The 27,368-nt window shown below is 46.1% G+C and overlaps 2 protein-coding genes across 2 annotated transcripts; one reads left to right on the forward strand and one right to left on the reverse strand.

Moving 5' to 3' along the window:
- Positions 1–3,163: 3,163 nt before the first annotated feature.
- ELOVL3 (ELOVL fatty acid elongase 3) lies at positions 3,164–6,637 on the forward strand. Its single transcript, XM_069098816.1, has 4 exons — positions 3,164–3,492; positions 4,720–4,851; positions 5,345–5,496; positions 6,191–6,637. Exons 1-4 carry the CDS (start codon positions 3,407–3,409, stop codon positions 6,625–6,627), a joined length of 807 nt encoding a protein of 268 aa, XP_068954917.1. The 5' UTR covers positions 3,164–3,406; the 3' UTR covers positions 6,628–6,637.
- Positions 6,638–8,516: 1,879 nt separating this feature from the next.
- On the reverse strand, positions 8,517–21,924 carry PITX3 (paired like homeodomain 3). The gene is made up of 4 exons (XM_069098815.1): positions 21,745–21,924; positions 9,930–10,068; positions 9,551–9,756; positions 8,517–9,110 (listed from the first exon to the last, which is right to left on the reverse strand). The coding sequence occupies exons 2-4, from the start codon at positions 10,045–10,047 to the stop codon at positions 8,517–8,519; spliced, it is 918 nt and encodes a 305-aa protein (XP_068954916.1). The 5' UTR covers positions 10,048–10,068; positions 21,745–21,924.
- Positions 21,925–27,368: the final 5,444 nt, after the last annotated feature.

Below are 27,368 nucleotides of genomic sequence, written 5' to 3' on the forward strand. Positions count from 1 at the left end.
CTGGTTTCTAATTGGCTGAGTATTGTGGTCCTGTCTGAGACTAGATGGATGTGCTTGTGGTTGAGTGCATGGACACATCTGCTGTTTCTGTGGGAATTATGAGGAATGGGTCTGGGGGCAGTGACTAGCTAGAGGCAGTGGCTGGGATCCTGTCTCACAGACATACCTGCTGTTTCTATGAGAAATATAAGTTCATGGACACACCTGTTCTTCTAGTGAGAAATGAAGCATATATGAAGAAGTTAGGCTATTGAGTGTGTTTGTGTGTGGGGTGAGTGGCTAGGTAGGGGCAGTGGGCCTGCTGTCAGGTCTATCTTTATTAGGCTTCTATCATTGGCATCTTCCTTTTCACTCCTACAAACATTCAGATGCCAAATCTTGTCCTGTACCTGCCACCATCCTAGGTCAGGTCCTCACCACCTCTCACCTGGATAATTGCAATAGCCTTCTAATTAACTAGCCTGCCTCAAGTTTTCCTTCATTCCAATCCATATTCCACACATTTGCCAAGGTTATTTTCCTCAAATACAGGCCTGACCATGTCAACTCCCCTACCTCAGTCAATAAACTCCAGTGGCTCCCCATTCCCTCTAGAATGAAACATCAACTCCTTTGTCATTTAAAACTGACTCCTTCCTACCTTTCCAGTCTTCTCATATATTACTCACCCCCACACACTCTATACCCCAGCCATGTTCTTCTACCCACTACTCTTTACATAAAACTTTTATCTCCTACCTCAATATCTCCTCATCTCCTCTGTCTGGAATTCTCTCCAAAGTCCACCTTTTGCAAGAGGTCTTTCCCTCTTTCTCTCCACTCTCCCCACTCCCTGCCTCCCACTCCACAGCTGCTGGTGCCTTCCTCTCTAAGGTTACTTCCATCTGTTCTATATGTGGAAACAGGTAGGTGATGTAGGTGTAGTAGATAAGACACTAGACCTCAAATCTGTAAGAACTAAGTTCAAATCTTACCTCAGACATTTGAGTTCTATGATCCTGAACAAGTCACTTCACCTATCTCAATTTCCTCTTCTGTGAAATGAGGGTAATGTATCTCCCAAGGCTGTTTTGAGGATAAAATGAGATAATATTTGTAAAAGCACTGTGTAAATCCAAAGGAACTCTATAAAGACTAGTTATTAGTATTGTTATGTATCTTGAATGTACCTATTTATAGTCATGTTATCTCCCCTATTAAATGTAAACTTTGGGGAAAGGGGCTGTTTTTTCACTGTATCCCTAGAGTTCAGCACATAAGTGCTTCCTAAATGTTTATTGATTGATTCAACATTGCCCTGGAATTTCCCTCTAGGAGGAAGAGAAGGGAGGTGGAACAGGGGTACAGTATTTTCTGTAGTGGGACAATCAGTGTATTCAATGAATCTCTTTTTGCCCCAGTGCCCTGAGCTCTGCTGGGGTGGAACAGGCTTATTTATTTGGCAATTAATCATCATGGGTCTTATGACATCTGATTTTTTATTTATCTGATTAAGGTTCTTAACACTACAAGGGAATTGAATTGTAAATTGTCTAGCTCAATCCTCCCATCTTACAAATAGAAGTAATTGAGGTTCCAAAAAGACAAGTAATTTATCAAGAGCTACACTGCAGGTTAGTATCAGAGGACTAGGTTAGAGGCTCTGAGAAGGTAGAGGGTAGGCTAGAACTCAAGACTGCCAATTCCTAGCTTATCATCCTTTCTGCTATACTACCCTCTGCTACTCCACTATCTGTCTTCTGTGTTATCTTGAACTATTATTTAAATATCACCAAGTCAAGGGCCCCCATTTTGTGGTAGAAGGATCCCTGGACTATTAGGTAGAACATCTAGACTGAGTTTCAGTTTGAAATATTGACTGATTAGTTGTGTGACCTTGGGTATTTCTTCCCCTCTTTGGCTTTTTCCTCTGTAAAATGAGGCTAATAAACTCTGCCCTTTCTCCCTCACAGGGCCATTGCGATTATACACTTGAAATAGGTATGAGCTAGGTAGTAAGGTCTTGTAACTTTTCACCTGCTTCCGTAAGCACCTTCTTCAGGACCCAAAACCTAGTTCAGGACAGCCATAGGAATTAGATTAGATTAAATTAGATTGGATTGGATTGACTAGGTATGAGCTCACAGAGCCCGGGACAGAGCCCGGAAGAGGTGAGGTAGGGACACCCTGTCCACCCTGGGACTAGTCTGGCAAGGAGAGGAGGTAAGGAGGCAGGCCAAGGAATGGTCCTGATAATCTTCCTCTCCACTGCCTCCCTCCAAGGAGAAGAGGAAGCTTCAGAAATGATCAAAGAAATATGCAAGCTTCATCAACAGCTGCCCAAACAAAACATTGGCAACAACCGGGCTATTAGTTGCTTCCTCCTAACCTCCCTTGAACCCCTCGAAAGAAAAACATCCTCAGCTGCAGGTGCAAAGGAAGAGGTGTAATGAGTATAACGAGGGGGTTAGACTAAATGACCTGTAAGGTCTCTTCCAGATCTAAATCCTAAAATCCCAAAGATTTTTGGGGAAGTATTCTGCAGGACCCTCCAAGTTTCAGGTACATATTCTGTGGGTGGGCTCAACCAGTCCTAATTAGTGATTTTGCTCATTCTGTTTTTCAACTCCTACCTCCTACCCTTCCCTAGGATGGATCTCCCCACCCATAGCAGTCTGATCGCGGCTACCGGACCTGCTCAGAGGCGGAGGTAGGGAATACATTGCCTCCACTGTCACTTGCTGTCAGACAGGAAAGGGTTAATTCCTCAAACACATTAAAGGGGCCAGAGAGGCAGTAATTAACCCGACTGGGGCCCAGATCAGGGGTTCTGGATGAAAGGGGCAGGCTTGGCCAGGAGGTGTGGGGGTGGCAGAAGGAGGACGCAGGCACAAGACTGTGAAGACTAGGACACTGACGCGGTCAGTATTCAGGAATAGGGCCTGGGAACCTCAGGAAGAGGCAGGGCGAGGCGCGGGCGGAGTAAGAGGTTGGGGCCTCAGACTGCGCCAAGGGGGGGGGGGGCGGAGTCCAAGTGGTACCCTTCTGGGGCAACCAATCGGAGGGCTGGAGATAGGACCGGTGCCAGAATAGGACTCGAGCCCACGCTCAGGGATTGGGCAACTGGGAGGCAGGGTGGGAAGCCGGGCTCTGGGTCGCTGCTTCGTTTCTTGGCAATGCGGGTATATCATATATATATATATATACCACAGTGCAGAGGCGCCTGTGGCAGGGCTTTTGCTGCTCTTAAGTGCTTTGCGGTTGTGGGTCTTGTGCTGTCATCGTCCCACAGTTCCTGGGGTCATTCCATCTAGGGCACATTAAGTACCGTAGACCATTCTATCTTTGAATCATTCCCTCAAGCACTCCTCTCTACGCATCTACCCCCTTTCTTTGCTTCTTCAGGCCCTGAAGCGAAAAAAAAAAAATGAACAACACCTTAGAAGAGATGCTTATCCATACCTACGAATTCGAAAAGATGAAGGACTATCGACCCTTGCTGGCTGAATATTGGTAAGTAAAATCCCCTTGCCCCTGCCCTGGGGGCACTTTTTGGACAGGTGTAAGTGAGCCTGGACTTACAGCTGGGAAGACAGGTAATGGGGCTTAGGAGAGAAGGCTGGGGAGTGGGACAGTCATCTCCAAAGAAACTGCTCTGAGAGAGAGAGAGAGTGAGTGAGAGAGAGAGAGAGTGACCTGCTTTCCCTTCCCACATCTACCACCTGGGCTAGCTCTTCCTCTGTTCCCATACTCTATCTCACTCCAGGCTCTCTTTCTCTCACTTTACTTCCTGGGAGAGCCATGTAGTAGATGTGTCCAGTGAGGACTGTAGGTATCTCTGGCTCTCAGGTGATGATAATTATGAACCAGATTCAGTACCAGTCCTGATGAGGGTCTCTTCTTCCCTCTATGCTTATGTCTCTCCCTGGCTTTCCAGAGCTTTATCCTGGAGGACTAGGAGTTACTCTATGGGTTTGTGTATGTTTTTCTCCCTGTATAAATGTATGTGTATCTGTATATGTCTGTCTGTCTATATATATCTATACAACTGTACATATATATGTATAACTGTCTGTTAATCTCTCTGTATGGAAATGAATATGGGGCTACTAGAAACCAGGGGCCTAGGGTGGGGTTGGCCCCTCTGAGTGAGCAGTCACCCTTCACAATTGGCATTTTGTGCCCTGAATACCCCATTGTCCAGGGAACTGGGAAAGGAGGAGATGTCTGCTCTGCTTACTAGTTCTCCTCCCTGAGCTTTCCTGTTCCCATTGCCCCACCACCAAACACAACAATGCCTAGACAGGGAAACAGGAGAGACATACCATTACCCATCAAACTCTCTGAGGCAGATGGGAGGGTAGCACTGGCCCTGGCAATGAAGGAGGGAGCAGAGTCAGATTATGGATATAGGGGTGATTTTCTTGCCCAATGGAGAGTAGAGGAGGTAGACAAGAAGCCTGCTGGGGACAAACAGCAGGATATTAGTGAGTGTGTAAATGAGGAAGGGGACAGATGAGAAAGGCGCCCTCAGTATTTAGAAAGGTGTGAATAAACTCAAGACTCCTTTAGCATCAGCTGCCTTCCCTGACAAATCACTGTGATACCAGGATCGGGAGATTTAATTGTCCCATTTCCCAAACCTTAAGTATGGCTTTTTTTTTGGGGGGGGAGAGTTCTTTCCAACCTCAAAAAGACTTCCCACAGTCCCTTAGTAATCTATCTCTTTTACCTTTCCAGGACAACATCTTTTCCCTTGGCTTTTATCTACCTAATGTTCATTTTCATGGGGCAGAGATATATGAAGGATCGAAAACGCTTCAATCTACGATTGCCCCTGACGATTTGGTCTTTCTCTCTTGCCATTTTCAGGTATTAACTCCCAATCCCTTTCTTCCTAAGGTTATTCCATATCTCATGGGTTCTAAACTTCCCTAAGGTTTACCACCTTGGACCCCCAAATATTCCCAAACTCCTTTCATCACTAGTGGCCTCTAACTATTTTTCCCTATTTTTCAGATCACAACAAATCTCAAATATTTCCACCTTCTGGGCCACCAATGCCTACAACTTTCCTTACCAGGATTCTTTGTCCTCTCCCCCAGTATCTCATTATCCATTTTCCACTCACCTCCCAGCCTCACCATCCTTTAAGTCCCTAATTCCCTGGACCTTTAATGCTTTCTGAGGAGTTTGACACTTGGAATTTCCACATCCATATTTTCATACTCCCTGACACTCTCACAATCCCTTGGGTTATAAAATCTCCCATCCCTGTAAAAGGAGACTCCCTTTTAAGTGGGAGGTGGGGTTAGGGACAGTAGATGAAGGAGGGCTTAATGACTTTGGACTAATCCTATTTCAGCATCCTGGGAGCTGTGAGGACATGGCAATATCTAGGAGCTCTATTGATGTTGCTGGGGCTGAAGAATTCATTGTGCCACCCTGGCTTCATCTATAATCCCACTGTGCGCTTCTGGGCCTTGCTTTTTGTACTTAGCAAAATTGTGGAGTTTGGTAAGTTACAATTTCTACCAGCCAAGTTCCTGTGGACATTCCCTTCCCACCTAGGAATTCCCTAGGAATCCCCTCCCCACTTCCCAGAAATATTCTTCCCAGTCTCAGGAAGTCCCTACTCTGAGATGCAGTTTGCTAGTGAAAAGAACAAGGGTCTTGCTTTCAAGATCTGGGCTCAAGTTTAGTTGTACTACGAAGAAGTGACATGCTCTCTAAGCTCTAGGTAATCCATCTATAGAATGGTGGTAATAGTACCTGTACTACCCATCTCATAGCAGGAAAGTGCTGTGTAAGTGAAGTGCTACATCAATGTTATTATTAAGAGTAATAGGGGCAGCTAGGTGGTGCAGTGAATGGAGCACCAGCCCTGGAGTCAGGCGGACCTGGGTTCAAATCCAGCTTCAGACACTTGACACAATTACTAGCCCTGTGACCTTGGGCGAGTCACTTGGCCCCAATTGCCCTCCAAAAAAAAAGAGTAATAATAATAGACCTTTCTACCTTGGGATCCTTACCCCCCTACTTTTCTCACTCTGGAACTTACCCTTCCATGCTGTTCCCACTTCTCAGGTGTGGTGTGGGGACAAAATGGAACCCAGTGCTATGTGGGGAAGTGGGCAGGTATTCCTATCGGTCAGTGCACTTGAGGCTTCCGAGTCACGACTCTCACCCTCCCTCTCTTTCCATCCGCAAGGGGACACTGCATTCATCATACTTCGGAAGCAGCAGCTCCTGTTCTTGCATTGGTTCCACCATAGCACAGTACTAGTGTATACATCTTTCGCCTACAAGAATGGTGGGGCAGGTGGTTACTGGTTCATGACCATGAACTATGGCGTACATGCTGTCATGTATTCTTACTACACAGTGAAGGCCCTGGGTCTGAAACCCCCCCGAATTCTGTCCATGACCATCACCACTCTGCAGATCACACAGATGTTTGTTGGGGCTTCTGTTAGCATTTTAAGCTTCCTCTGGCGCAAGGATTGTGATTGCCACAACTCTAAGCAATACCTCTTCTGGACTTTCGCAATGTACTTTGCCTACTTTGCCCTCTTCCTGAATTTCTTTTACCAGGCCTACTTCAGAACTGTTCAAACCAAGGCTAAGGTCAAGGCCAAGAGCCAGTGAAATCAGAAAAGGAGTAAGAGAGCCAACTACCCCTCCTTTGGAAGGGGACCTGAAATTTCAGTGAGGGGAAAGTCCTGAGGGAGGGAATGAAGAACAGTCAGGCTCTGGGGATAATTGTGTGATCTCCTGCTACTCAAATGTGTTCCTGGGGAGGTAAGGGTATTTTACCAAGATGTGCTCCCTCCTTTTGTGTGGGGTTGGAACTTAAGAAACCCCTTTCCACACATACACACAGAAAAAAGCCCCATAATTGGATTTTTCTGTTTTTAATGTGAAGGCCAAAGAGAATGTCCCATTTTCAGGCCCTTGGGTAAGGTGGAGGCTACAGCTGGTCCTGTCAGAGAGTAGTCCTGGCCTTAAGAGGTTATTTATATTTCTATCGATAAATCTTAATTCTTCTTGCTATATTTTTAAAAATTAAACATCTAAAAGAAATGTGCCTTCTCTCCCTGATCAGAAGTGTTCCTTGGAGTGGGACCTGCTTTGCCCATGTGGAAAGTTTGGCATGAGAGTTTGGCATCAATGGCCGGGAGTAGGAGAGACACATGGAGGTCAGCCTAGGAGAAGATGTGGAAAGAAATACCCCCACACAATTGCATGAACAATAATGTACATAGAAACACGGACAAATCTTCAGACACTGATGGCCCTTAGCACCTTAGCACAGTGATGACTGTGGACAACACAGAAGCATTGGCTGATAAGGAAAATATCAGAGAAAACACTGGTCATGAGAACAGGGAGCCCACATGTACATACACATACAGGCAGACATAAACACATAAACGCACACAGAACAGAAATAGATAACAATCACTTAAGAAATGTTCTTTATAGACTCATAGAATGTTAGGCGTAGAAGGTAAAATGAGAGTGGTACTAGATGAGGAAATGAGTCCAGAGAAGGGAGTGATCCTTGGATAAAGTAATTCATCAAATTAGTGACCAGTCCAGAATTGGAGATCTAGATCTTCTGCTTTATGGTCCTGCAGCCTCTTTCCACTGCACCACACTCCCTCGCTTTATGATGAGGTGACACACATACTCCCAGAGTCACACAAATGCACACACCCTCTCTCTTCTTATTTTCGCCATTCCCATTTCCCAACCTCTGGAGTGATCAGGCCAGATCTGGTGGCAGTTCCCCTTGTAGCCACGAGGTGGCGCCACGTCCGCACTGATTGTGGCAGGAGAAGTAGGCTGGTCCTCGCATCTCTTCACTTCTGCGCTAGTACTCCCTGGCCTTGCTTGGTTTTTTCTCCCACTGAGCCAATAGTCTTCTCTTCCCATTCTATATAAGAGCAAACTGAGGCTTGGAAGTTGGGACAGGGAAGTGGAGGTTGAATGCCTCCACTTAACGAGGTAGGGTTAGGAGTCCTATTTGGGAGGGGGGTGGGTGGGAGGATTAGGTTATGCCCAAAGAGGCTGAACCCCAGATTGAATCAGCAGGTGGCAGGGGAGTCTCCGGTTTATTTGATTTCTTTTCTTTTTAAAACGGGAGGGGGAGGGAGTCGGAGATAGCTGGAAGGGTTCAAGACAAGCTGGCAGGTGAGCGCGGAACGTTTGTCCCCCACATACATCCCCCAGCGGGGCTCACAGTGACCTAGCCACCCTCCCCGGCCTCAGACTTGGGGTCACTGTTTCTGTACCTCGGGTTTGTCACTCAGGGTACCGTAGAGACCAGGGGGTGGAACAGGGACTGCCCCCGCCCCAGTTCTTCTTAGAGGAGAAAGGGGGCTCTAGTCCATATTCCAGGAGCTGAGAGGGCAGAGGGGGTGAAGCTGAGCAAGCCCTGGGGATTTGCAGTCTTAAGGCCGGGCTGATCTGTCCGCTGCCCTGCTCCCGGTGGGCGGGTGGGATTGGCTGGGGGCGGAGGGGGGACCGGCAGCTCATACTGGCCGCTCCACGGCGTACTGACACGGGCTGAGGTTGGCAGCAGGGGCTGGTCCGGGCACTGCGGGATAACTGAAGGAGGCGTGCTGTTTGGCTTTGAGCCGCAGACTGGCCAGGCTTGAGTTACACGGGTCCCGATATACGTAAGGGGAGGAGGCAGCGGCGGCTGCCGCGGCTGCCGAGGCATAGGGGCAAGACACCGCCCCCGAAGAGACCGCAGCCGGGGCCAGCCCCGCAGGACCCCCGCCCAATCCCTGCAGGCCTCCTGGGCCGGCCACGGCGCCTGCAGCGCCCGCAGCAGCTGTGGGTACCATGGAGGCAGCGGTGGCGATGGAACCGGGAGGAGAGAACACAGGCTGCGAGGCCAGAGGGCCCACATTGACCGAGTTGAAGGCGAAGGGAAAGGTCTTGGCTGCAAGCGGCGGGGCCAAGGCCTTGGGCGGCCAGTTCCCGTAGGAGTACCCGGGATACAGCTCCTCGTAGGGAGGCACCAACCCGCCCAGCGATGCCCCGAAGCCGCCTTTGCACAGCTCGGCTTGCTGGCTTCTCTCCCGCTTCCGCCACTTGGCTCGGCGATTCTTGAACCACACCTGGGGACATGAGGGGACCCGGGGGTCAGAAAGGGCACGTAGCACGGGGGGACACAATAGACCGAGAAACAGTAGGGGTTAGGGGACTCAGAGTCAAGGGGATACGGAAAATGAGCTGGGCATTGTTTCTAAGGCGGAGACAAAAGGGTGGAAGGAGGCAATGGATCTGTCTTACGTGAGGTGAGGAGCAAGCTAAAAGTAGGGCGGGGTTAGGAAGCAAGGAGACGATTGGCTGGACCAGGTAGGGTGGAGCTACGGGAGGCGGGGCGAAGCTGGCCTTCCGAGGCTAGGTGAGTCCAGGTATGTGTGAAGGGAAGTATGGATATGAAAGAACAGGGGAAGAACGAGGAGGGCAGGAGAGGGTTAGATGGGATAGTGTAGGATAGGATAGGGTAGAGTAGCAGAGAATGGCTGAGGATGGGGAGAGGTAGCCCCCATACCCGAACTCGAGCCTCGGTGAGGTTGGTCCATACTGCAATCTCTTCTCGGGTGCTCATATCCGGGTATCGGTTTCGCTGGAAGGTCGCTTCCAGCTCCTGCAGCTGCTGGCTGGTGAAATGCGTGCGCTGCCGTCGCTGCTTCTTCTTTAGGGACCCATCCTCAGTTGGGGAACCTCCAGGTAATTGAGGTGGGGCCTTCTCTGTATCTGGATGGGAATGAGGAAAGACAGAGTCACCCTGACAGGACCCAAGGCTCCCACTATGTCTAGGCCACTGTGTCCTCCTCCAGTCACTGCAAGGGTCACCCTAGGCCCCAACTAGCCCCTCGCCAGGGCCCACCGTCTATTCTAGGCCTCTGAGCCAAGACCCTCTCACTCACCGCTATGTTCTTGGCCCTTGCAGCTGTGCTCCGGGTGAGGGGGGTGGGGAGTGCCGGCATCAGACAGAGACAGTGCAGGGCTCCTGGCCTCAGCCTCACTCAGCAGGGCAAACTCCATGGGGCCCAGAGCAGGGTGGCTCTGGAGGCAAGGAGGAAGGGTGGTCAGCGGGAAACCTGAAATTGGTAAGCTAGGCCCTACCCCCACCCCCACCAATACCTAGGCTCTACAACCTAGGAATCATGCTGGACTCTTCATTATCAGTCCCATATATGCAAACAGTTGCCAAGTCTTATTGATTCTACCTTTACAATATCTCATGCATCTGTTCCCTTCTTTCTACTCTTACCATAATCACCCTAGTTCAAGCCCTCATCACTTCTCACCTCCACTATTGCAATAGTCAACATATTGGCCCTTTAGACTCTTTCCTTTCCGGCCCATCCTCCATGCAACTGCCAAATTGATATTCCTAAAGCATAGGTCTAACCATGTCACTCCTTTGCTCAAGAAGCTTCAGTTACTCCCCATTGCCAGGAGGACAAAAGATAATCACTTCTAGCTTTTAACAATCTCAAACAGCCTAAAGTATCTTTCCCTGCTGATTACATCCTCCTCCCACTAACACACTCTATGCTACAGCCAGATTGTACCATCTTCTGCCTCTGTGCCTTGGGCTGCCCCCCACTGACTGGAATGCTTTTCCTTCTCATCTCTATGTCTTAGAACCCCTGCTTCCCTGTAGAGCTCAGTTCAAGTACTATACCCTTCAAGAAGTCTTTCAGATTCCCCCAGTGGTTATCACCTTCTTCCAAATCACTGTGTATTTATTCTGTATAGATCTTGTATTACTTCTCTGAGAACATGTTATATTCACACAGATACCCTATGGAATGTAAACTCTTGAGGACATGAGCTGTCTTATTTTTGTGTCTGGTGCTGAGCACAACACTTAATGGGCACTTTAATAAATGCCTGGTAATTTACGGGTTTCACCAAAGTGGGATGCATCAGTATTCCTTATTGGTCAAGTGAGATGAAGACTGATGATCCTCAAAGCCAGTGACTATAGTTATTTCCATCTATACCAGTGTCTAAGTCCTAGAAAGAAAAGTTTATCCTTAGAAGGCTCTATTGGAACACACACACACACACACACACACATTCAGACAGGCATCTGTTGATGTTCCCTTCACCCTATATAAATAACCATAAGCACATACACAAATGGTCTCCCACATCCACACTTAGAACACTAACACACCCAACTCACCACCCCCTGTTGTCTGGATACCCTGGTCTGATTTTATATCTAATGTAGAGCAAAATACCCTATAAGTAACATACTGAACTATCTCCCCAGTGATCTCATAAACACATATTCATAGGCACATAAGCTACCATCAACATCCACATCCTATACACACCCCCTCTATGTATGACCCCTTTCTATTTCCTATTGGCTTGCTTGGAGAAACTATTGATGGCTCAGCCTGGCTCCTTTCAATTCAATTTAACATTTATAAGCACTTATTATATACATTGCTACAGTAGATATTGGAGAACATGAAAAACATAAAAAAAACATTCTGCCCTCAAGGAACTTACATTTTACTGGATGGGAAGGCCCTAAGAATTTAGCTCCTAATGTATTTCTAAATCTAATAGCCCCCCTATTTTATACTGTCCTGGACAGTGACCCTCTAAACTCTGACTTCTTAAGGGCCTTGAAAAACTTATTTGGGGGCTCCCAAAAGGGGTATAGAAATCCCAGCATCTCTTTGTAGAGAAGGTGGCTGGGCATTCTGAGGTGATCCAGTGCAGTGTCAATCCGCCATGTCAGCCGAGAGTAGAGTGGGGTGGAGTTCTATGCAAAGCTCTGCATCATATGGACAAGCCCCAACTGAGTTGTACCTCACTTTGCTCCCTCTGAATTTGTTGTAAGTCCTTCCTGGGAAGGAGCAGATGGATACTTATTTGCAGATGGTAATGCCTCTTTTCTCTACCCAATTGTAAAGTATCACAGCTGTCCCTGTCCCCAACAGTTACTTCCTCCCCCCATCATTCTGTGGGCATGCCCAGTCAAGAATCCTTTCAGCCACTAGAGCCAGCTACCAGTCACTCTCTTCCATCACTACCTACTTTATTCAATCAAAAGTCTCTGCCTTATCTATCCCCTTAACTCATCCCTCCAAGACAGGGATTGGGGGCCAGAGCCAAAACCAGGAATGGCTCCTAGTTTTTCCCGTAGCCAGAGAAAACTTGACTCTTCACTACTCTATCGTCACTTTCAAAATATCTTTTTCTGGGTCTAGAGAAGTGAGTCTTTGAGACTAGAAATGAAGAGGGAAAACATGGAAGAGTTGTGGAGGTCAGGGAAGGGGCAAGGTCAGGCAGCATGAGGGCCCTCAACACCCTCCTCTAGGCAGGTCAGGTCACCCAGAAAGTATAAAGAGAAACCTTGGGATAGTAAAGAGATGCCAGAGATGAGCCTTCCAGAAGCGGATTCAACATCTTTTACTATCATTTCCGTTTTCCTGCCAATTCCTACATACTTATTCATCCCTCCCAAATCTCTAGGTATAAATGTTAGCCAGCAAAAAGAACCTCATTCTTCAGAATAGGTTGAACATTTTCTTGCCTGGGTACAGTTTAGCTCTCTGAGGGTGAGAATGTGTAGGGCAGAAGGATCATACATCTCTTATTTCTCTACCAATTTAGAATCCTCTCTGCACCCCCTGCCCATTTATTACCTGAGTATGAGAAGAAAAGAGTAAAATAGACAAAACCCAGGAGTTCATCAGTTTTTTTCGCCACTCCTTGCCTTCTTGATATATTCCAGAGTCTAGAGCAGGTCCTCCCTTCCCTGGGTGCTGTGAGTGGTTAACAACCCACCTCAGGGTACTGCTGTACCCATAAAGAGCAAGGGAGAATCCAGGCATACCCGTCTCATCTCGGATAGTAGAGTAGGCACCTAGATGGCATAGTGGATACAGGACTGGAATTTCAATTCTTCCTTGGACCCTTACTGGCTGTATGACCCTGGGTAAGTCACTCAACCTCTGTGTCTTAGTTTCCCATCAGTAAAATGGGGATAATAATAACACCATATTTCAGAGGATTGTCATGAGGATCAAATGAGTTAATATTTTAAAAGCTCATATATCTTAAAGCACTTTTTATTAAATGAGTCCTAACATATTATTATTAAATGAGGTCTCACATATTATCATAGGTCTTTGGGTCTAGAATCTTGGGATTTTGTTTGTCTTAGACAATATCCACCTCTATCCCCCAAACCATCTTCCAGTCTCTGGGCCTTAGTTTCTTCCTATATCTGGGGTGGAAGTGGTGAACATGGGGAAAACTAGCAACCAGAGAAGAAAAAAGAGAGAGACACGGGGAACAGAAGCTAATACTCATACAACCTACAGGGTTCATGTTCACTACAGTGGTTATTCACATACTTACATGGAGACAGAGAGAGTGACATCTGTACACACAACTGCCTATATACACACTTTTCTCCATGGATATATATACACACAACTCAAAGAAAAAGGTGCTCACACACCTTTTTAGAAACGAACTCATACACATCTACTATTACACGCTATCATTCATACACAGAAATACTCGTTCAGACACTCAAACTCAGACAGACATACCCACATGGAGACACAGCCTTCTCACCCTTGCTCTGTGACAGTGACAGCTGCTTTGAATGTTTTGGAGTCTGTGGCTCTGCCCACTTGGGCCCCTTTCCACCCCATCCCCCAACCCCTCAGCAGGCAGGCTCCAGGAGCTAACAACTCTCCCTGAGGGAAAGGGGAACATGGATGGTTTGGATTTGGAGCTGGGAGAAAGCCTAATAGGGTGTCTGGGAGAAGAGACAGTACTCAGGCCACACCAAGGAACCCAATGAAGGCAGAGTAGGAAGAAGATGGGACGTGACTCCACTTATCAAGACCCATTTCCCCTCACATTCCCTGTTCTCTTAGCTATTACAGCTACATCTCCATTCCCATAGTCTCCTGCAGAGGAATCTTACACCTTTAATGAAGACAATTATGGGTTATGGGGAGGACACATTAGTCTGAGCTCAGCAGTGAATGCAAGAATTGTAGCAAACAGTTGAACCTGGAGATGAGAACCAGGGATGGGTCAGAAGTGGAGTCCTGAGGAAGACAGTCACTTGTGATCTTGTCATGGGGAAAGAGGATAACAACAAGAAAGACAGAGAAGATCCTGATGTTTGGAATAAAAGTGAATCTGTGAAAAAGAAAAGAGAGAACCCTAGAGAGTGAGTGCCTTGTAAAGGAAAGAACAGATTCCAAGCCAGAGGAGAGGGTAGAAACCAGAGTTCCCTAGAACAGGCCACATCATCCAAAGGCAGCAAGTTCAGAGAGGAGCACTGGAGGAGGGAGGTGGGTGGTAATTAGGCAGAACTGATCAATAGAGGGGAGAGGGGGCAGTTTATCATTAGTCTGGGCTAGATACAGGCTGACTGTGAGAGAACCTGCATTTGACAGAAGTCAGGACAAACCAGGATTCTGGAAGTGATGGACAGAGGATAGAAATCAGGGAACAGGCAGGTTTTAGCAGATGAAACAAAATTGGTAGGGTAAGACACAACAAATAAGTCTTGATGTGACTCAAGATACCACCACAAACATGAGCCTAGAATATGGTCTTTACTTTCTTTCCCTTTTATACTTTTGGTTGGTGTGGGTGTTTCCCAGCTCTATGGGTCTGTGCAGGAGGAAACCAGAGCCAGAAGTAGTTGGAGGCTTGTAGGGGGGCTGAGATCCTGCCTGGAGCTAGGATTGCAGGAAAGTTTTGAACAGAGAGGGAAGATCAAAATAGCCAGGACTCATTAAGGAGAGGATCCAGACCAGGGGTGAGTAACCTAGGGCTTCAAGGCCACATGTGACCTTCTAGGTCCTCAAGTTTGGCCTTTTGAGTTCTATGAAGTATGGATTCAGTCAAAGGGTTGCACTTGAGAACCTAGAGGGCCACATGTGGCCTTGAGGCCTCAGGTTCCTCACCCCTGATCTAGACTGTGCTACTGGTCAGGGAGAGAGGAAAGAAAGATGACAAGATATCTGGGGGTTACAATAAGGTCGCTGCCAGATCCTATCAAAGCAGTAGGTCCAAGGTCAATGAAGTTTTGCTCTCAAGCTGGTAGGACAGAGAAGGTTTGAACCTGGGCTTATTTCCAAAAGAAAATAACCTTTCTTTCCCTGAAGCCCCAAACAGAGTGACCATAAAGAAGATCAATTATAGGGTTACAGTGCCATTGTCATTTTGACTCAAATCCTGATGGGAAGACCTGAAGTTTAGATTGGAGGGAGACTTCCCTCTTTCAGAAATCAAATGGGAGGAGCTCAAGCTGGGCCTGTATGTAGGTACAAAGGAAGGAGAGAAGAGGTACTTGATTTGTACTTTTCTGTGGCACAGCATGGCAAAAAGTACTGAGAAGGACATTAAAGCAAGGGGCTCATAAAAGGCCTGGTCAGTGCTGTGAGAATGAAGTTCTACTATCCCCGGAGGCAGGACTGGTACAGTGTCTTTCATCCCAGAAGCTACAAACATGTTCAAAATCCATGACCTGCTGTGTCCTGAAACCATATGGACTGAACTGACCGAGGTAGGAGTTAGCAGAGAAGAGTTTGGACCTGAAAGCCTCAGCTCAGACAAGAACCCTACATCCTCAAGGGCTGGCAGCATGAAACTGGGGAACTGAAGTTACAAAAGGGTGAGAATAAAAGTTGGCAGGTAATTAGGTCAACCGTTTCATCACATCTTTTATGTATAAGGACATTTATGACAAGTGTGTGTGTGCCCAGCTTTGTGCTAGCTGCTGAGAAAGAAACAAGAAAGATGTAAGATAATTCCTGCCCTGACTTCTAGAAGTTTCTGGCATAGTTGAAAAGACAAGACTTAGGTAAATCACAGTATGAGACATCATGTAATTAAATTCCTGAATGAGTCACATAGACTCTAATAATCAAAGGGCCACACTTGAGGACCTAGAGGGCCATATGTGGTCTTGAGGTCAGACGTTCCCCACCCCTGTGTCTAGTATTAGAGTCCAAGAACTGAGAAACTGGCTATGGTCTGAATGCTGTCTGATGTGGTTTGAAACTTAATGGAGGAGAAAGGACCTGAACTGAGCCCTAAAAGGCCAGGTGGGGTTTAGATTTGCTGTTGTTGAGTCATTCACTTGTGTCCAACTCTATGTGACATTATGGACTTTTGTACATTGGAATATTTGCTAGAGTGGCTTGCCATTTCCTTCGCCATTGTGTCCCCATTTTCTGGATAAGGAACTAAGGCAAATAGGGGTTAAGTTACTTGCCCAGGGTCACGCACTTAGTAAGTTAGTGTCTGAGGCCCGATTTGAGCTTGGCATCTTCCTGGCTCCAAGCCCAGGGCTCTATTGATTGTACCACACTAGTTGCCCAGGACTTAGATAAGACTGAGAGAAAAGAGGAGAGCCTTCCAAAAGAAGAAAGCAGAACAAATGAAGATGTAAAATTGGGAATAAATTTGGCCAGTCTGAAGGCTAGGGAGGGTACTAATCTGATTGAGGTATAGTATACATAATAAAGAGAAGTGTGTGAACTGACAGGGTGAGAGGGGACTGGTCCAGGCTAAGATGTTGAACCTTATTCTATAGGAAATGGGGGAGCCATTGAAGGTTTATGAGCAGGAGAATAATAGTAGAGGAGCTGTATTTTAGGAAGATTAATCTGGCAACCTAAGCACAATGGATTAGAGACGGGGAGAGAGAGAGAGAGAAAGAGAGACAGAGATATCGAGACAAAGAGACAGATCAGAGGTTAGGAGGAACCTCCGAATACCAAGGCCTTGCTCAGGAAGCTGGGGCTGCCTTGGGTTGAGTGACTGACCCATTCTGTAGTGATGATAACCTAATTTAGCCATGGTTCAGTTCTTAGTTTTTATTGGTAGCGATTCATTGCTTTTTGTTGCAGAGAAAGAAGGTAGCCAGCACTGCATAGGGACTGATGTAGGGTGTTGTAACTTGGCAGATTAAAGTAGGAAACTTAAGAAGTAAGAAAAGCAACACTTTTTAGGATCAAACCTCTAGGTTAACTTGTGGTGACTGAGCCCACAGATAATTTGGCTTCCCTTTGCCACATAGACCTCATCCAGAAGCTGCTAATTCGCAGCCTGAGAATGAAACTTGAAGCTCAGCTATCTGGGATTGGGAACAAAAGGAGAGGGGTTTAAGGCATCCATCTTAATGGGAATTGTGGGTTCACTGAGTAGACCTGACTCCTCTTTCCATGTATTGCCCATTGTGTGGCCATCTCTAGGAAGGTTATTAGAGGTTGAATGTGTGGACTGATTGTATTGCTCTTCATTCTTGCAGGTTGACTCTCAATGTATATTAAGCATTTTCTAGGAAAAACTAGATGATGTCTTTGTTTCTACTTTGTTTTGTCCCCTTTTCTTCATGATGTTGCTGATGGCTCCCCCAAAGAATTGCTGTAATTAGATCAAAGTAGGAAGTCAAAATGGAACAAGAGACTGACTTGGGACTTTCAGGGGAAAAAAAGTAAAGAAAAAAATCTTTATTCTCTAAAATGCTGTAACTCAGTTTTCAACAACCACACATCCAGAGAAGACCACCCTACCTTATATATGTAAAAAACACTTTGCAAACTCTTGAGGAATTTTTTTCGCTATTGAGTAAAAAGTGTGGTTTTGTAAATTTTTTGAGGGGGGGTGGAAATAAAGTTTATTGGTCAATTATTTTAATAATACTATTTAAGTAATAATAGTTATAACATATTTGAAGTTTATTCAACTTAATTCACAAGCTGTGAGTCAATTCTCAGTTTGCTGTAGTTTTTCTACATTTCTCTGAAATAAGTGGGATTCTGAAAACAAAATCTGTAGATGTGATGAGAAAATCTTAGATCATAAAAATATTCTATGATAGTCTTATCATGAATAGGATATATATAGGATATAAAACGGTTACACATTTGCAATATGTCGATTTTAAACCTTTTGTTACCTAAAAATTTTAATTCGACCAAAATACTTGAAATACGTGTTTTAGACTTTCCATAAGCATGTTTGGGATGTTCTGAGTGGTAATAAAGACTATGGTAGATAATAAGAACAAAGGTGGTAAAGACTTGTGAATAAAAAAGTAAAATTAACTATTTCTCAAAAATAGGGGGGCAGCTAGGTGGCACAGTGGATAAAGTACCAGTCCTGGAGTCAGGAGGACCTGAATTTAAGTCTGGCCTCAGACATTTACTAGCTGTATGACCCTGGGCAAGTCACTTAACTCTGATGCCCCCCCCCCCCAAAAGGTAGTAGTATGTTGAAATAGGCTGGGTGTGAAGTAAGGAGAACTAGGGTAGGGGCATAGCAATGGCAAAGAGGAACAGATCTGAAAGACACATTCTCTAACCTTCACCACATTCCTTGCTGTCTTTTAGCTTGTTTTCTACCACCTACCCTTACCACCCTAGGACTGGATGGATATAATGCCAAGAAAGACTAGGAGAAAGAAGTTCAAGGTCTGTAACCTTGGCTATGGGAACTGTGCCATCTCCACATAACTAAGGGTAACTCACAGGTTAGTCCTGGGTTTAATCTTAGACCCTGCCTAGCCTATATTGTCAGCTATGGCACAGAAAGCGCCACCTAGTGTGAAATGGAGGGCAAGTAACGGTGGTAAAATTAAAAAAAAACACACACACACACAAAAACCCACGACCTGACCCTCTCCCCCCACCTCTGTTCTCCTCTAAGCTTTTGGCCTGCTGCCCTCGCCTTCATTCCACAGGGGTCAGGGCTGGAGGTGGGTTAGAGGAGAGAGAAAAAGACTGACCATGAAGGGGTTTTTTTTAGTGTTAGAGAGGGGGCTGTACATCTTGGGATTCTCAACCTAAATCTCTCCTAGGAGAAGACAAGGGAACATAGGACTGGGGCCTAAGTCAAGGGCATCTGTGCCATCTAGTCAAGGATAAATGAATCAAGAATTTATTAATGTGCCAAACATTGGGCTAGGTTCTGGGAATACAAAAACAATAGCAATCAAAGATACATATAACTTCTCCCCAGGGTTAGGTCCATGATCCATTTAGATCAGAATTCTGCTGTCAACTGCAGCTCTGAACAACATGTCATAGAGTACAGGTATGTCTTCACTGACATAAGCCTTCAAGTTCAGGCATATTCCACTTCTCTTAATGGTCATCTGTTGGCCCTGTCATTCATCAATTTCTTCCAACCCATTTCATTGCACTTTTATTTCCTTCCTGAGGCCACCTCTTGTGGCAGGGAAACATGATCTCCCTAAATTTTTTACTTGTATAATTATAGGGCTTCCTTTAATTTGCCTTAAATTTAAATCACTTAAGCTTTAGGGAATCTTAACTAGTTTTGGGATTTGATGAAAGTGTTCCCCTTATCCATAATAATCCTGCTGTTATAAATTTTGATTCTATCTTCTCTCAGTCTGTTTTTCCAAACTGAAGGTTTCTAGTCTCTTTCAATCTGGCCTCAGACAGCAAGCGTCCTTGCCTGTCCCCTCTCTCTCAAATAATCCCAGTTGCCATCTCTGGGCCTTTTCTAGTTCCATTCCACCTTTCTTGAGGAGCAGAGACCAGAACTGCACACAGAAAGCACTATTGTCTGTAGACAGGCAAAAAGAATGCCTATGTTGGCCTTTGTGGCCAAAGCAGAGCCTGGGGCCGATGTACTGTTCATTCTTTATGATTTTCAATGAGTGATTCCCTAGTCCTGGCTGAGTGTTCTGAGCCCTGCATTTAGAGTTTGGAATTTTTTTATCCCCTAACTGGATTCCTAGTCTGTTCTTGATCATATGAAGATACTATATCTATGATCCTGAATCACTTACCTACGACTTTCCACAGCCCACAGACCTTTTCAATCACTTCTCTCTCTACTAGGGTCTTACTCTTTTCTTTCCAACATGTGAGTCCTTACAGTGTCTGTGTTTAGGAGAGTGAAGAAAGAGCAGGGCAGGGGAAACAGAGAATAAAAGTGGGTTTGGAGCTCAGGGATAATCCTACAGTTCTAGGGGACCTAGGGCAGGGGCAAGTAATAGAAATGTAGGTGGTAAGAAAGAATCCTATGTCCTACAGACAGCTGCTTCAGAGCTAAGACAAAGGCTACTCAAACAGATATTTGAACCCAGAGATTATTCTGCTTCCTCTTCTTAACACCCAGGTTCAGGTGGCTGAGAGTGGGGGTGGGATCAGTAGTCAAGGAAATTTCAGGATTTCTATGCTCTGTCCATTTTCCAGGAAGGGAATAAACCGTCTTACCTGGCCAACTATCTATGTGGGTCCTTGTCTTTTCTAAAATTCGTTTCCTTTCCCCCTAAACAAGTGTAAAAATGAGAACCAAAACAGGAGGGTTCAGGGCCAGTTGTGCTCATGGAGTGAGTGTGTTTGTGTAGACACCAGGAAAATGGGAGTCTGAAGGTCAGGGCCATTTGAGTCTCTTCAATAGCTAGAATCTCCACTCTCTCTTCCTTTGTATCCTCCCCTCCCTCCTTTCCTTCCTTCCTTCCTTCCTTCCTTCCTTCCTTCCTTCCTTCCTTCCTTCCTTCTTCCTTCCTTTTCCCTCTGGCTTTTTGGCAGTCCTTTCTCCAGTCTCCCCGTAAATGCTCTCTTTCTGTTTCTCTTCTCACCCGATCTCTGGATGACTGTTATTTGGAGATGGGTTAAGGAATGCCTTCATTTTCCCCTTGGCAGAAAATGACAGCATCTTTAGGTCAGGGGCAGGGGGTAGGGATCCTCTTTGAGTGAGTGGAAGTTGGCCAAGAGGAAGCACAGTAAAAAGCAGAAACAAGTGTGCCTAATTGTCTGGGTTCTCAGGACCCCGCCAGTCCTCAACTTGTGAGCCTTTCTTCCCTTGAATGAAGTTCTAATCTCTCCGAATCGGATGCAAAGTGCTCGGTGTACGAAGTGCTAAGTTCGATCCTGTCCTGGATGCCTTGCTGCGTCTAGTAACAAACGCACTCCACCAACCGGGATGCACAGCCTGGTCCGGGACGCAGAGCCCCGGGCACACAGCCGGATTCTGACCATCCAAGACCTGCGGCCCGGCCCGGGACCTAGGGAACGGTATTCTCAGTCCTAACTCTAAATACAGTGCCCAGTTCTTTTTCCGAGCTCCTAATAACAAACGACCTGTCCAGCCTGGCCTGGGCCCAGTCACACAACGCACAATCCGATTAACTCGGGACACACCTCCCTGAATATACAATCCCATCTGGAGCCCAGAGCTCTGGACACCCTTTTCCCCCAGACCCCTGCCTACTAGTCCTGGAGACCTTGCTCTGGAGATTTTGCTCTCCTGGGATATCTGCTGACCCGGTTACAGTGATAAGCAGACCTGGAAAGCAGGAGGGTAAGCCCACGAAGGAAACATGTCAGGGTTTTCTGAGGCTCGATACCCCTAGGGCAACCAGCGCGGCCAGCCCCACGGGGGTCTGCCGCATTGCCCAGGCACCTCCACTCCTAACTCCTCCTCTAACTCTCTTCACAGTTTCCCCTTCTCCTCATCTACCCCATCTCCCCACTCCCGAAGACCCCGTCGTCCCGGTCCCTTTCTTTTAAGCCTCGGTCACTTTACCCCAGACACATCTGTCACTCCGCTGTGGCCCGAGTCCTCGATCCTCTCTCGGCTCCTCACTCTCTCACATCCCGGGTCCCTCTTCCAGTCCCCGGTTCCCCTCTGCCCAGCCCTGGCCCCCATGCCTTGTCCCTCAGCCCCGGCAGCAGCGCGGACACTCACAGTGCGTCCAGCGGCGAGCCGATTCCCTGCTGTCCCGGGGGACGGGGAACGGAGTGGGGGGGCTCCCCCCAGCGTCAGGGCCGCAGCTCCTCTGGAGCGGTCCGGGACTCACGCAGGGAGTTAGACAGAGAGACCCAGAGCCGACTGACTCCCCCCGCCCACGCCCATTCACTTTATGGCAAGTCCGGGGCGCCCCCAGCCCGCGCGCAGCAGAAGCGCCTTGTCGCCACGCCCCCTTCCAGCTGCGAACCCGAGGTCCTGCCCCCTTCCAGCTGTGATTCCTCAGGTCCCGCCCTCTTGGGGTGGGGCCAGTCTTCCCTTGACCGTTCCTGGGTGACATGGCACCCCACCCCCTGACCAATGGAAGGCAACCCTGAGGCACTTAGCCTTGCCCTCTGCCCACGTGGCTCTGCCCAAACCTGATGGAGAAAAGAGGCGAGTCAAACTAGGGCTGACTTTGAAGGAACTGTGGGTGGCGTTGCAGGCTGGAGATCGGGAGACCCGGGTTCTGGGGGGTACAAGCGGAGAGAAGAGGGGAGCCTGGGGATGACACTGCAGTTGAGTGGAGGAACAGGAAGGTCTGGCGGACTGAGGGTCAGTTCTGGGGAGTGAAGGGCGTGGGGGAGGTCAGAGAAAAAGAAGTGAAGCGGACCCAGAGTTAGAGGCAGTGGGCATTCAGGGGCCGGGGACAAAGATACCGGGGCACTTTGGTAGGAGCCGGGAGAACGCTTACTGGTAGGCAACTTGGAAGGGACGCTGAGATGCTGGTTCCAGGTGGAATTGGGCAGACGGAACAGCACTGGCCTCCACTTTTTCTTCGCTTCTCACATTTCTCAGATTGTCTTCGTTTGTTTTTCTCTTTTAGTCTCCTCTCTCTTGGCCTTTTTGTCTCCTCTCTGTTTTCTCCCATTTCCCCCTAGCCAGATCCTCCTCCCTTCCATGAGTTTTTTTTCTTCTTTTCCTCTCTCTTCTTCATCTCCTTTTCCTTGTTCCCCTTTCTCTCCTCTTTCTTCTTTCCCTTTTTCTCTCTCCAGCTCCATTTTCCTCCTCTCTCCTATCTTTGAATAACCCCACCACCATTCAGTGGTCTATCTTCAAAGATTAGTGGAACCACTGGAATGGGGAGTGGGATTAATAATAATCACTAACATTTATATAATGTTCACTCTGTGCCAGGAATTCTCATTTGATTCCTTCGAGGTAGGTGCTATTATTATCCTCATTTTAACAGTTCAGGAAACTGAGGCAAACCTGCCAAGCTATTTAATTTACTGTGTCTGAGGTCTGATTGAACTCAAGTTCTTGTGACTCCAGGCCCAACATCTCTACTGTGTGCTACCTAACTGCCCCAAATTAAGGATTAAAGGAGAAACCAGGAGGTGGACCCTGGGCTCAGCACTTGCCCTTTTCCTGGTGAGAGTGCAGTACTTTGCTCTAAGTGATGAGAAAGTACTTTAACCTTTTTGGTCTGTAGATTTTTCATCTATAAAATGAGGAGATTGGACTGAGTGGCTTCAAAGGTCTCTTCCAGATTTAAATCTATAATCTTATGATTCTACAGTTTCAGAAGTCCGGGAGCCAGGGTCTGTAAGGACTTTGGCTTTTAGCTCCAGGGCTGGCCATAACTCTAAAGTCACAAGGACACAGATAGCTCAATAGCTAAAAGCGACCTTAGAGGTAATTTTGTCCAATAACCACATTTTACAAATAAGGACAACAAGGCCAAGAAATGTTAAATGACTTTCCTAAGGTCATATGAGCAGAGGCAGGATTTGAACCTAGGACCTTTAATTCCAACATCCAAAACTCTTTCCACTTTACTGACCTGGACCATAGGATCTAAGAGTTGAGGGTTAGATTCCTTCACCTCATATGTAACTATGTGGCCATCAGCATGTCACCTAGCTTCCATAGGCCTCAGTTTCTTCATCTGTAAAATGGGAATATGTGTAATATTTCTTTCACAGAATTCTTTCAAGGCTCAAATGAGATAATGAATGGAAGTATTTTGCAAACTTTAAATTACTATGTATATTTCAGTGATTGTTGCGTCCATTTGGTGTAGACTAGTTTCTTCCAAGGCCTTAGCTACCTTGTCTTTTGGGGCAGGCCAAAGAGAGCTCTGAAATGTAAGTGACTGATGAGGCTTACTCTTCAGTTTACTGGGTTTGAGAAACAGCACAGGCCTGATGGAGAAGGGAGAGTAGGTACTTACAATGGGGAAACGGGCCATACTGTCCAGAGCTACTGTCAGCCCCTCATTACACTGTGTTCTCTCTCTCTTTGATCCCACTGTCTTCTGGTGATAGCCACAAGATTTTCCAGCAGGTCTGAGAACTCAGAGGGTCAGGCTGGAGTCCAGGTAGAACTGAATGGAAGGGCCTCTGAATGGCTCTTTTCCAAGACAGGAGGCTCTTCCTGATATCCCTGGATATCAGGATAGAGGTAAGAAGGCATGGAGAAAGGTTGGCTATTTCTCTCTGTTGCTGTCCCTCCTTTGGTAGCTACTCTGGTCAGGCTCTGGCTTCCCCACTCTTTTTATTTTATTCCCCACTCTCTTTAAGGTATTAAGAAGCCCTCTTCTCCTCTTGCAAGGGGCTATGACAGATTGCAAGGGAAGTAAATTCAGGCCTCCACACAACTTAGCCAGACAGAAAACAGGCAGCTGAGGCCCTCTGCGGCTGGGTTCAGACTGTAAACCTGGTGTCTGTAATTCCCATTAACCCTTGGAATTCCAGCCAGGGCTAGGGCCAGAGGTTAATGCCCTTTGGATTTTGTTGGGAAGGAAGGTCCAGGATACCTCTTCCCTCCCTCTTAGAGCAATGACATAGGTGCATCCTAAGGAAGGCTTGAACACTCTGCTTTCCATGTGTTTGTGGGAGACTGAGATACAATTCAATTTAATTCCAATCAACAAGCATTTATTTAGACCTGCTTCTCATGAACAAGGAAAGCACGGTGCTTCAGATTTTACTGTAACAGAATACCTGCAACAATTTATTGCAAAATAACTACATGCCATGGAGAGTAGAATTCCTAGGAATTAAAAATGTGTTTATTAAAAAAATTATGTTAAAAAGCACTTTTCATTGCACATTCTTGTGACAAGGGGTATGTTGGAACCAGTTCTTCAGTGTGAGCACCTCAGAAATAGGCAAATGCTACAAATCAGGGTCTGATTTATTGTTTTAATTGTCTAGTCTGAAGAAAGTGATGGAGAAAATGTAAATAATGCACATTCATTTTGAAAAGGTGTCATGCACACATCTTCTCCATTCCCACCCCAAGCCATTAGTTAAATCTTATTAGCACAATTCTGGCCTGTGTGTTACATCCTGAGTAGCTGCTTGCCTTGCATACCTCTAGTCCAGGCTTTAGCTTGACAGCAGGAGACGTGGGCCATACTGAGTAAGAGGGAAAATAGTGCACTTTGATGGGCTCTTTGATTCCTTTCCACCGAACAGTGTAGTTCTCGAAAGAGCACTGGTTTGGGAATCAGAGCTGGGTTCTAGTCCTGACCTTGCTACTAATTTGTTGTGTGACCTGGGCTTCAGTTCCCTCATCTGTAAAAAGAGGGGATTGGACTAGCTGAAACTAAAGAACTTTCCAACATCCAAATTCCATTGTTTTAGGTGTCTCCCTGTCAGGTGGCTGTGACAGATAATGCCTTCCAGAAGGGGACAGATGACTCTGTGAACAGATGGGCATATGCAGCTGTGAGTGGAGAGATACACAAATAGACAGATATATAAATGGACCATCATATACAAGAAACATGAAGACATCTCCTCTGATGGATAAATATACAGAGAGGCAAGTAGATACACACACACATACATACTAATATGCATTTGGAAAAGGAGTAAGTACCATGAAGTAGGTACTTCAGGTGTCTTAGTTGGAGTTGAACTCAGCGATTTCTAACTCCAGGTCCTCCACAGTGTCATCTAGCCACCTATTACTGTACCACCTGAGATAGACAGAAAGATGAGAAAACTGAGACTCTGAGAAATTAAGGGTCTTTCCCATGGACACTCAAATAGCAAGTGTCAGTGATGATATTTGAACTGGGTCTATCTGGTTCCAAGTTCAGCACTTTATCTACTATACCAGCTTAGACAAATTGAAAGGACAGACACAGAAAAATCACATTTAGAAAGATATACCAATATATATATACACACACACAAATAAAACACATATATACAGTATATATTATGTATATGTACACACATATATGTAAATCTTTGTGTACATAAATGCACACATCCTTATATATGAGGCAGCCTGGTGTAGTAAGTAGAAAGCTATTGGTCTTGAAGTTAAAAGAAATCTAGGTTCAAGACTGGCTGTATGATCCTGGGTAAGGTATTTAATTTCTAAGTGTCCCAGGTAATTTTTCAAGACTATAAATTGCTCATGTATGATGAATAGCAGCTTGGTAGCACAGTGAATGGAGGGACAGGCCTGGAATCAGGAAGATCTGAGTTCAAATCTGCCTCAGACACTTACTAGCTGGGTGACCACGGGCAAGTCATTTAACCTTGTTTGCCTCAGTTGCCTCATCAGTAAAAGGAGCTGGAGAAAGAAATGGCAAACCACTACAGTCAGTATCTTTGCCAAGAAAACCCCCAAAGGGGTCACAAAGAATCAGACATTTATGAAAATGACTAAAACAACAACAACAATGGTAGAGGAAATTCTCTTCTAGGAATGACTATAGAACAAATGTTCCTGATATAAGGATCATTATATATGTGAATGTATATGTTTCCAACCATATGTATACTTCCACATATGCACACACTTCTCAAGCTTCCAGTCAAAGCAAAGACCTATCCCTTCTATTTTTAATTACATTTTATTTTTTCAATTATCAATCATTAACTTTTTTCCCTTATAGCTTCTCCCCACCAAAAAAAAGAGAAACAAAAACAGAACCTTCGTAACAAAAAAGCATAGTCAAACAAAAACAAATTTCCATATTAGAAAGGCCCATCTCTTTAATACTAACATTCCACCAGTGTTGCCATATGGCAGGCAAACAATGGAACAAAACTGCCTCTTAAAAACTAAAATCGAGTTTCACACAGAAGGCAATGGAAAGTCACATGGTAGGTGTTAGCAATTTGTAATATATAACCAACAAGGAGTTCTGAAGAAGAACAAGAACAAAAGACTTTATCAAGGAGAAGCATGGCAAGGAAGGTCACTAGCAGGTTGGATGGACCCCCCAAGCCCCTGTTGACCTTTTAGGTGGATATGGACAAAAGTCCCACAGGATGGGCAGGCATGGCTGGATTATGATTGACAAATGAGAAGAGAATTCCCTAATTTATGAGATCAATCAATCAACAGCATTTGTTAAGCATTTACCTTGAACCCAGATATAAAGATAAAGCAAGACCAGCCCTTACCCTCAAGGTGATTACATTCTAATGTACATAAATAGATACATACAAGATAAATACAGAGTAAATGAAAGATAACTTTAGGGGGAAAGGAACTAGCAGCTGGGGGTGGGAGTGGGAGTATAGGAAAGGCCTATAGCAGAAGGCATTTGAATTGTCTTAAAGGAAGCTAGGGGGGTAGCTAGGTGGCTCAGTGAATAGAGCACTTACCCT

Source organism: Petaurus breviceps, unplaced genomic scaffold, assembly GCF_028583685.1.
Source record: "Petaurus breviceps papuanus isolate PSGF00001 unplaced genomic scaffold, PetGlider_PUasm1.0 37, whole genome shotgun sequence".
Lineage (NCBI taxonomy): Eukaryota > Metazoa > Chordata > Mammalia > Diprotodontia > Petauridae > Petaurus > Petaurus breviceps.

What these genes read in the sequence shown, in the direction of transcription:
- ELOVL3 (XM_069098816.1), top strand. Translation starts at nt 3,407, where the DNA reads ATGAACAACACCTTAGAAGAGATGCTTATCCATACCTACGAATTCGAA. An exon ending in CCCTTGCTGGCTGAATATTG is followed by an intron (nt 3,493 to 4,719) that starts GTAAGTAAAATC and finishes TTACCTTTCCAG; the next exon opens with GACAACATCTTTTCCCTTGG. An exon ending in TTCTCTCTTGCCATTTTCAG is followed by an intron (nt 4,852 to 5,344) that starts GTATTAACTCCC and finishes ATCCTATTTCAG; the next exon opens with CATCCTGGGAGCTGTGAGGA.
- PITX3 (XM_069098815.1), bottom strand. Translation starts at nt 10,047, where the DNA reads ATGGAGTTTGCCCTGCTGAGTGAGGCTGAGGCCAGGAGCCCTGCACTG. An exon ending in CAAGGGCCAAGAACATAGCG is followed by an intron (nt 9,757 to 9,929) that starts GTGAGTGAGAGG and finishes ATTCCCATCCAG; the next exon opens with ATACAGAGAAGGCCCCACCT. An exon ending in TCACCGAGGCTCGAGTTCGG is followed by an intron (nt 9,111 to 9,550) that starts GTATGGGGGCTA and finishes TCATGTCCCCAG; the next exon opens with GTGTGGTTCAAGAATCGCCG.